This window comes from Microtus oregoni, unplaced genomic scaffold (genome assembly GCF_018167655.1).
Source record: "Microtus oregoni isolate MIOR12 unplaced genomic scaffold, Mior012 000002F_ref0000024, whole genome shotgun sequence".
Taxonomy (NCBI): Eukaryota; Metazoa; Chordata; class Mammalia; order Rodentia; family Cricetidae; genus Microtus; species Microtus oregoni.
In genome coordinates this window covers 75,999,978-76,010,856 of record NW_024543061.1, presented here as the reverse complement: position 1 = coordinate 76,010,856, position 10,879 = coordinate 75,999,978, and the positions used below count along the sequence as shown (strand labels likewise).

At 43.0% G+C, this 10,879-nt stretch overlaps 1 protein-coding gene across 1 annotated transcript in view; it reads left to right on the top strand.

Annotated features, from left to right (window-relative positions):
- Nucleotides 1-258: 258 nt before the first annotated feature.
- Gucy2c (guanylate cyclase 2C) overlaps nt 259-10,879 on the top strand; it is a 79,447-nt gene continuing 68,826 nt past the window's right edge. Inside the window, exons 1-2 of the mRNA XM_041637796.1 lie at nt 259-656; nt 6,491-6,603. Of these exons, the coding sequence (XP_041493730.1) occupies nt 440-656; nt 6,491-6,603 (330 nt within the window). The 5' untranslated portion in view covers nt 259-439. The remainder of the gene's footprint in view (nt 657-6,490; nt 6,604-10,879) is intronic.

The following is a 10,879-nucleotide window of genomic DNA, read 5'->3' as shown; positions in this document are numbered from 1 at the left end:
CTCTTCCTGGTAGAGGTTTCCATTTTGCTGTGCAGCTAAAGCCATCACGTGTGCGCTTTCCAGAAGCCCTTCGACCTTTATTTTCCATTTCATAAAGCCTGTTATGTAAAATATACTGCTCCCTTCCTCTCTTCCCTCTTCCCAGTGATGTGGCACAAACTGGCGTAGTTTTATTGGACGGGGCCCTGGTAATCCTGCCGTTTATAGCTCTGACCTTTCTGTGTGCAAACACACAGAGTGAACTTTGCTTTACCTCGGACCATAATGTACCTGCTAATTACCGGCAGGCAGGCTGAGTCTCACGGCCCGTGTGACCAGTGTGGCGAGACCAGAAGGGTGCGTGGGGAAGAGAGGACTCAGCTAGCGGCTGTCTAAAGGGTCTCACTGCGTCTCCACAAGCCATCAACCCCAGGGGCATGGTGCTGAGGTGAGCTGGGCCATGAAGACATCACTGCTGGCCTTGGCTGTGTGGTTACTGCTCTTCCAGTCTGGGAGGACATTCTGGACCTCTCAGTTGAGGAAGAACTGCTATAATGGCAACTACCATATCAGTGTCCTGATGATGAACAATTCGGCCTACAATGAGCCCTTGGAAAACTTGGAGAAGGCTGTGAATGATGGCCTGGTCATAGTGCGTGAGCGCCTGAGTGAAGCCGGTAAGCATGTGGGAAAGGAATCCGCCCTTGTCCGTACCACTCTTTGCAAGGCTTCTGGGCAGAGACCTTGCAGATTGCCTGATCGCCCAAATTCCTCTACGTTTATCTCAAAATCCCATCCTTTCCTTCCTGTGGAGAAGGGTGAGCTTACAGTCCACCCCATCCTGCTGGAAGAAAAGGGGAATCCTTCAGTAGTGACAGACTCCCCGCTTAAAACTGGATCTGTTGCCCAGCCTGAGACACCGCGCTTCTTTCTGTAGCTGCTCAGATGCAAGATGTGGCCTGGACCTGGGGTCTCAGAGGGTTTCTGGTCAAGAAGGAAGAAACTCACATAGGTATTGAAACTTTCTCTGGGCCTTTTGTCCATAGAAAGATTTTTCTCTGGCTGTGTCTTCTTCCTGCCTCCCGTGGCTCTCACTATCAGATACGGCCAGGTTAAACGTTTGCAGTCGCGTTAGCCGTTGCCTTTCTCGACCTTACCGTTTACTAATAAAAACCAATTTTATAACTTGGCATAAAACATGTAAAGAAAAAGCAAGAGCCTACAATAATTTGGCACCACCTGCACACTCTTTCTTGGTGACTTGTCTCGGGGAATGTGTTGATCAGTACAGCACAGGGACGTCTTGCAGCCTCTGTGTCATGCAGTATTGTCCCACGCGTGACTTTCATAGGGCTACATTGCCATCGCCATGTGAATGTTCACAAGGTGCCCCTTAGACTAGATACCACTGAAACTATCTATAAAAGTCTCTGGTAGAAAAATATCTAATTGTTTTTTAGTTTCTTGTGGGTTTTTTTTTTTATAACACTACAAACCTTTTCCTTACACACAGTTTTCTCCATCCCTCGAGACTACATTACCACAAGTAGAATTACTGAGTCAGTATTTACTGAACCAAGTACTTACTCGATACATCCTAATGGTTACTTTGGGTCTTAAAGATGGCATCTATTAATTTTCTGTTTAAAATCTCGCGGGGTTGAGAGCAACAGTCATATGCATAAGAACTGCACTGACTTCTGTGCATATATATTACTTTCCCAGTTGTGTCAACTCTAGATTCAGATACACATGAAAAGATCTGATCCAGACTGCACTAGAACTAGGAGGCTGTGTAATAACAGGTACATGTCTGCTGAGGTCATGTGATAGCGCACACATGCGTACTGAGGCAGTGTGGACCAGTGGGAAGGACGCTGGGTTTGAAATCTAAGAACTTGGGTTAAGATTCTCTGTGTCTCCCTGGCTGTCAACACCACTTCCATCTCCATCTCTCTGAGACTCCGTTTGTTTCCGGAGTGTCTGTCATGTGCCAGGGAAGTTCTGGAGAGTTTCAGTCCACCGTCTCTTCAGTTACGACAACTCTGGTGGGCATGGGGCCATGGTGGACACTGGTCTCAGTCACTTTACACAAGGTCCATTTAATTGAGATGCAGACCCATGTCTGTCCGAGTCCTGCGAGTGTATCGTTTAAATGAGATGCGGACACATGTCTGTCCGAGTCCCGCGAGTGTATCGTTTAAATGAGATGCGGACCCATGTCTGTCCGAGTCCCACATGTACCATTTAAATGAGATGCAGACCCATGTCTGCCTGAGTCCCGTGAGTGTATCGTTTAAATGAGATGCGGACACATGTCCGTCCGAGTCCCACGAGTGTACCATACTGCCTTGTAATACCCCACCATTAACTGCACTTTTCATTAAGACAAAGCAATGGGATATTATCTGCAGAAAAGATTTCCAAACTTGGCTCGTATTCCTGTCTATTTACCGTTGAGCAAGCTGAAACAAGTTACCTAACTCCCCTGAAGCTCAGTGTCCTCACCTATAAAATCAGGATAAGTGGCAGTCACGGTGTGCGGGAAAAGTGGGGGTTCAATGGGAAAACCTGTGGGAGTACTTCCAGCACTGAAACACAAGAGCACTCCGTAAAGGGCAGTTGTTTTAGCATCTCTGCGAACCGTGCTGATGTCATTAAGAGAACGCATTGCCTAGTGCATCAGATAAATAGTGAAGGGTATTGGGTCGCTTCTTGGAATCTGAGGTCATGCAGCCCAAGTCTGAAATTCTGCTCCACCACCTACCAACTGAGTGACATTTTCAGTCACTCATCTCACGTAACAGTTATAATGCTAAGGGGGAAGAATGGGTTTGTGAGTAGATGGTTGTATGGAGGTGGAAGAAGAAACAGAGATGCCTAGAAGTTGGCACTTGATAACCCATTCTGTAATATTTTCAAACACACTAAACACAAGAGGAGCAGGTTAGAGATGAAAAAGACACATTGTATTCTAAATATGTCGAGCATGTCATTTGGAAACTAGTTTAAAACCCTGTGTGAGGGCTATATTGGGAAATACTGATAATTTAAATTGTGATATTTCAACATGTGACAAGTTTTTTGTTTGTGCTTTTTTAGAACTTAGTTAAGCTACATGGATATTGAAGAATAATTAGAAAGGACTGGAGAAAATGGTAGAACTAGTATGGAAAAAGATTCCTTCAGCCCCAAGGCCTCAGATCCTTGGGGATGTGTGTTCCACGGCTAAACACACAGTCCTTACCCTGTGTGAGGTCTCATGTGATGAGGTCCGTCCCCCCCAGACCTCACTCAGCATGGAGATGCCACTTCAACCCCATCCTCAAAGCCCTGGGGAGGGAAGTGGAGGTTCCGCGACCACAGTCAGCTCTTCAGCTTTCCACCATCTTCCGAGGCTTGAGCTCTCTGGGGTCGGGCTGTGCTGGGGTAAGGATGGAAAGCATTCCTTGGGGGACATCTGATTTAAGGCTTCAACTGCTGGGATAAAACACCATGGCCAAGAGCAACAGGGGCAGGAAAGGGTTTATTTCATCTTATACCTTATAGTCCTTCATCAAGGGAGATCGGCTAGGTACCAAGAAATAGGAGCTGATACAGAGGCCATGGAAGGTGCTGCTTACTGGCTTGCTCCCTATGGCTTGCTCAGCCTGCTTTCTTATAGAACAGCCACATCTCTGCAGCAACTGTAGGGCAGGGTTACTCCTGTAGGAGGCCTCAAGTTTTAGGAACACATGCTTTTGAATGCTCTGAAAAATTCCTTCTGTTTTGGGTAGACTTTGCTCTTTTAAAGATAATATTATTCTAATGTGTCATGTCGGACAAACCTGGTTTTGATGTACCTTTCCATGCAAGGAAACCAAACTCAGGGAGATTCAAACGGTTTGTGCAAGAACACACAGAATGTCACTCATAACGTCACTTCCTGACTTCCAGAAGGCCAGTCCACATTTGTCCTGAGTTCTTGTCACTGGAAGCAACATTCCAGAGAAAGAGCTGTTCAAATGGTTCTGCCAGCTCTTGATTATCCTTAAGATGTGGTACCTGGCAACACCCGGAAATTTTACCATCATGCCTTTGTCTGCACCTAAATGTAGGAACTCTTTGTTATCTAAACACCCCAAGTAGGGATGAATAGAGGTCACTCTGACTTCAGGAAATGCTCAATATAAAGAGTGGTGTTCTAAACCCGGCATGGGATACACACATAGAAACCCTGTCTCAAAAACAACAACAAACAAACAAAAGAGTGGTGTTCTAGGCTGTGAGACGGCCCAGCCTGTAAGAGTACTTGCTGTTCTTGCAGAAGATCTGGGTTCAGTTCCCAGCACCCATAGCAGCTCACAACTATCTGAAATATCCTATGCCCTCTCCTGGCCTCTGGGGTTTTCAGTGTCAAAGCCCATACTTCCTTATACCTGAGCTAATGGGATGATGCTCCCAATACAGCGTTGACTCAGGCTGTGTTTTCTTGACCTTTTAAAGTCCCTAACTGTTCCTGCACTGATAACTATTCCTACTGGTATGTTTAGTTGCTTGTCACGTCTGTTGGGAAATCCCAATAGACAGCTCACACCCAAAATGTATATCTGCTGAGTTTTCTGTTTTGTTTTGTATTTTTGCATTGTTTGAAAAGAGGTTTTCATGTAACCCAGGTTGGCCGTAAATCCCAGATCCTCCTGTCTCTGTTTCTCAGCTGTTAGGCTTATGAAGCCTGGCTTCCCACCAAACTCTTGATCCCTTCATCAGCACTCCACATTCACAACCATGCCCTCCCCTATTTGTCCCTCACTCACCAGGAACAGTGCCCATTGTCCATTTATCAGGACAAAAGCATTGACGACACCTGCACCCTCTTTTTCTCAAGCAATTACTCGTCATCAATTTCTTACTCTCTACCCTCAAAACGCAACCACTTATTGCCTCCAATTTGCTGTCCCTAGTTTGTTCCAAGCTCTTCTAAGCTGCCAGTAGTCTCCTAACCAGTCTCCCTGCTTCTTTCTCTGCTTGCTCCCCACAATCTACTCTTTATCTAAAAATCCTTTAAAATGGCAATAAGACATTATAATTTCTTTACTCAAAATACCCCAGAACTATCCCATTCTTCAATGGAATGGACATACACGCCTGATATGAACGTTCAATACCACTCCATGCCTATCCTCCCACTCGCTCACTAACAGCAAGCACACGGGCTTCCTTTCTGCTGCTGAGACATGCCAAGGATGCCCCTGTCTGTTGGTTTTTTCCTCCACCCAGAGACCGTACGTTTGCCTGGCTCACATCCCTACATCTCTCAGATCCTGGCACCAGCAGTAGGGTTCCCATCACCATGTCATGGGCAAACAGCATCATTCTGTGCCATCTCCCGAAGACTATGTAGACCTCAGGGAGCCAGGGTCTGGTTTTGCTCACTGCTGTATCCCGAGCACATAGAAGAGTTCAGGGAACACTGGAGGGATGGAGTGGACTGTTGGATGGGTGATAATCAGCACCCAAGGAGGACTGCACCTCACACGAAGTAACAGCAACTTGGGAACAGGAAGAATAAGATGAAATCTGTATCTGCTTTTCTAATGCTTTCGAGTCCATGGTGGAGGCGTGCTCATCCGGGTTTATGAAAAGATGATCTATGAGCATAATGAAACTGGACCGTGGTGATTTTTTGACTCTGCATACACTGTACATACACTGTACACACACTATCAAATCACACTTTCATCATATTTTCAGAATGGGTGGGTTCTATGATGAGTAAATGAGTAAATGATGCTTCAATAGAATGAGAGAAAGAAAAATTTAGGAAAGGTGGGAAGAAAAGGGAAAGAGAGAAAAGAAGAACTCAGAATTAGAACATGCTCAGACCTGATTTTGGATATTTTTTCGGGCAGAGTTCTCTAAGGAACAGAACTAACAGAATGAATTAACTTATATCTATATATTGGTAAAAGATTGAGTGGAGTGGTTCTCAGGCCGTGGTCTAAATAATCCAACAAAGGCTGTCTCCTGACAGAAAGACCATGAATCGAGGATTGTTCAGTCTGGAGGTCTCAGCAGTCCCAGTCTGGTGCTGGAGTCCCAGGGAGTCCTGGAGAGTGGCTGACCTTCAGTCTGTGTTAAATCCTGAAGAAGTCCGTTCCGCTGCCAGCACAAGAATGGCTCCAGATGGGTGAGCTTGGCAGTGAGAGCAAAGGCAGGAGGCTAGAAAGGCACAGGCTGGCTCTCTCTGTGCTTTGTGTGGGCTGCCGCCAAAAGGAGTGGCCCAGATTTAGGGTGGGTCTTCTGACCCCCCTGTGATCTCAAGTCATCCAGCCAAGAGAAATCCCTCACAGGTGTGGCGGCTGCTTGGTTTTAGTTAATGTAGTCAAGTTGACTACCAAGATTAGCCGGCACAGATACTGCCCCCGCATCCCTGGTCCGAAATCCATTAGCAATGGCGGTGTCTCACAGCTGGGTACGTTGTGGAGCCATAACACTGCTTTCCGATTTTTTCCCTAATTTCTGGTAACAGGACTAAATGTGACGGTGAACGCGACTTTCATGTACTCGGACGGTTTAATCCACAAGTCAGGGGACTGCCGGAGCAGCACCTGTGAAGGCCTTGACCTGCTCAGGGAAATCACGGTACGTACCATCTGCTCATGGGTAGGCCATGCATTCTGTTTCTGGGGATCGCCGTGTGAAATGCAGGCATGTGTACACAAAGCATCTGCCTCAGCAGTGGTCCAGCCGCTGTATGATCTGATGCCAAGGTACCCTGACTTTATACCACAGAGTTCCCAAGGGATGGAGTTCTCCTGGAACGTACTATGTGCACACTGTGGTGTGAAGGAAACTGCTATTTTAAATTAATTTTAAAAGTTTTAATTTTCTTTTTTTTAATTGACTTTTATTGAGCTCTACATTTTTCTCTGCTCCCCTCCATGCCTCTGCACTCCTCCCTTCAACCCTCCCCCAAGGTCCTTATTCTCCCAATTTACTCTGGAGATCTTGTCTTTTTATACTTTCTACTTCCCATGTAGATTAGATCTATGTAAGTTTCTCTTAGGGTCCTCATTGTTGTCTAGGTTCTCTGGGATTGTGGTTTGTAGGCTGGCTTTCTTTGCTTTATGTTTAAAAACCACCTATGAGTGAGTACATGTGATAATTGTCTTTCTGTGTCTGGGTTACCTCACACAAAATAATGTTTTCTAGCTCCATCCATGTTCCTGCAAAATTCAAGGTGTCATTATTTTTTCCTGCTGTGTAGTACTCCATTGTGTAAATGTACCACATTTTCCTTATCCATTCTTCGGTTGAGGGGCATTTAGGTTGTTTCCAGGTTCTGGCTATGACAAACAAACCTGCTATGAACATAGTTGAGCACATGTCCTTGTGGCACAATTGAGCATCCTTTGGATATATACCCAAAAGTGGTATTACTGGATCTTGAGGAAGGTTGTTTCCTAATTTTCTGAGAAATTGCCACACTGACATCCAAAGGGGTTGTACCAGCTTGCATTCCCACCAGCAATGTAGAAGTGTTCCCTTTTCCCCACAACATCTCCAGCATAAGTTGTCATCAGTGTTTTTGATTTTGGCCATTCTTACAGGTGTAAGATGGAATCTCAGAGTTGTTTTGATTTGCATTTCTCTGATGACTAAGGATGTTGAACATTTCCGTAAGTGTCTTTCAGCCATTTTAGATTCCTCTGTTGAGAGTTCTCTGTTTAGGTCTGTACTCCATTTTTTTTATTGGATTATGTGTTATTTTGATGACTAATTTCTTGGGTTCTTTGTATATTTGGGAGATTAGACCTCTGTCTGATGTGGGGTTAGTGAAGATCTTTTCCCATTCTGTAGGCTGTCGTTTTGTCTTATTGACCATGTCCTTTGCTTTACAGAAACTTTTCAGTTTCAGGAGGTCCTATTTATTAATTGTTTCTCTCAGTGTCTGTGCTGCTGGGGTTATATTTAGGAAGTGGTCTTCTGTGCCCATGTGCTGTAGAGTACTTCCCACTTTCTCTTCTATAAGGTTCAGTGTGGCTGGCTTTATGTTGAAGTCTTTGATCCATGTGGACTTGAGTTTATTGCATGGTGATAGATATGGGTCTATTTTCATTCTTCTACACATTGATATCCAGTTATGCCAGCACCATTTGTTAAATGTTTTCTTTTTTCCATTTGATATTTTTTGCTTCTTTGTCAAAAATCAGGTGTTCGAAGATGTGTGGATTAATATCCGGGTTTTCTTTTGGGTTCCATTGGTCCTTCTGTCTGTTCTTATGCCAATACCAGGCTCTTTTCAGTACTGTAGCTCTGTAGTAGAGTTTGAAGTCAGGGATTGTGATGCCTTCAGAAGTTCTTTTATTGTACAGAATTATTTTGGCTATCTTGGGTTTTTTGCTTTTCCAAAATGAAGTTGAGTACTTTGCTGGGATTTTGATGGGCATTGTGTTGAATCTGTAAAAATTTTAAAATTTTAGCTCTTTAAAGATTTATTATTTTAGATATATGTTTAAAAATTTTGTTATTGTATATGACTTAAAATCCTACTCTAACTAGTAAACATCCTGAGGGGAGGAAAAAACAAACAGCACCAGGCAGTGGTGGCGCACACCTTTGATCCCAGCACTCAGAAGGCGGAAGCGGGCGGATTTCTGTGAGTTTGAGGCCAGCCTTGTCTACAAAGAAAGTTCCAGGACAGTCAGAGCTGTTACACAGAGAAACTCTGTCTCACACAAACAAACAAACAGAAAAACTTCACAGTTAAATGATTTAATAGTTTAAATGGGCCTAAGACACATATAAAGAGCATTCAACAGCAATACTGCAGAGTGTCTTCTCAGCAGCCCATGGAATATTTTCTAAAACAGGTAACATCTTAGGTCACAAAGCAAGTCTCAGCAAATACAGGAAAACTAAAAATGGCTTCTTGTGTTCTATTTGAACACAATGGAATATTACTAGAAGCCTACAGCAAGAGAAAGCACAGGAAACTAACAGGTGACGGAGATCAAACAGTACGTTACTGTGTAACAAATGGGTTATTGAAGACATTAAAAAGAAACCTGTTTAATATCCCTAGAACCAAATGAAATTTAAAATGCAACCTCCCAAACTCTGGGACACAATGAACACATTCCTAGGAGGGAAACTCATAACTGTGAGTTCTTACATTAGAATGTCAGCTAGATGACACGAAAAACCTAGTGACATATCTCAGCAAAGAGTGGACAGGAGTAACTAAGATCAGAACTCACATTAATTAAACAGAAATGGGAAAACTATAGGAATCTAGTAAACAAAAAGTTAATTCTTTGAAAAGGCAAAACAACCAACAAAGTCTTACCCAAACTAGCTGAAAGGGAGCTGAACCAAGTTAATAAAATCAGAGGTAAATAGAAACATCACAACACATACCAAAGAAACCCAGAAAGATGTAGGATGTACCTGGAAAATTAGTTTCATGAATTAGAAAATCTAGAAGCTTTATGTAAATTTCTAGATGTATATGACCTACAAAATGAAACAAAGATAAGATAAACAATTTAAACAGATCTGTAAGCCATGGAATTGAAGCAATAGTTTTGGGTTTTTGTTTGTTTGCTTGTTTTTTGTTTTAATCGTCTAATCAAAAGGAGTTCAGACCCAGATGGATTTAATGGAGGAAAATCTACCAGACCATGAAAGAGATAGTATCGACCTTTCTCAAATCATTCCATAAAACACAAAGGGAGTAACACTTGCAAGCTCCGTTTATGGAGCCAGTTCTGATACCAAAACCAGAAACAGATAAGGATTTTAAAATTAAAAAAATTAAAAAAAAAAACCAACACAGCCCAGTCTCCCTGACAATCACAAACACAGATTCAACAAACAAACAAACAAAAACTCTGTAAACCAAATTCAAGAAGGCAGCAGAGGACTGAGGAAGTGGCTCAGAAGTAAAGTCTTGTCTGTAAGCATGAGGAGACCTGAATCTGGTTCCCTAGAACAGCCAGGCATGATGGTGTGTGCCTGTAATTCTAACACTGGAGAGGTAGAGACAGGGGGATCCCTGTGGCTTGCTCAAGAGACAGCCTACAAGAACTAATAAACTCCAGGTTTAGTGAAAAATCATCATCTCACAAAATAAAGTTGAGACAGACTGAGGAAGGTATCCAGTAACAATTTCAGATCTCTACGTGTGCATGCAGTAGTTGGTGTGCACAAGAACACACACACACATACACACACACAGAGATTCGTCAGAGAGATTATTTACAATGATCAAGCTACCTTCATTCTAGAGGTACATGGGCTAGTTTAATAATAAGTCACTAGATAATAAAAAAAAGTCAATAAACACAACACATCACATTCAAGGTCAGAAATCATATTACCATTTCAATAAATACCTTTGAAAAAATCTAACATCCATTCATGATAAAGGCACTGAAGATATTACGAGTGGAGGGGATCTATCTCAAATATATATACGACAAACATATATGTCATATATAATAAACATACAGTTGACATCATAATAAATGAAGAAAAAATATTTCTACAAAGATGAGAAAAAAGAGGCAAAGGTGTCCACTTTTTCCATTCTTGTTGCTAAAATGTTGACAGTCTCAGCTACAGAAATATGACGAGAAGGAAGTGAACCTGATACTAATATGAAAGGAAGAAGTCAAAGTGTTCTTTTTGTAAATGGGAGGAGATCCCCCCAAGGCTCTACAAGGAAGGCCTCCGAGCTGCTGAACACCTTCAGTAAAAGTGTTAGGACACAACATTAGCATAAACCCAACAACCTTATTTTGGCTGCAGAAATGCATGCAAGAAATCAGGAAAATGCAATCGTGAAAATCACAAATGCGCAGTTGCTTAGGGTGTATGCCTGGGAATAAAGTAAGTGAAAAGCCTTTACCACATT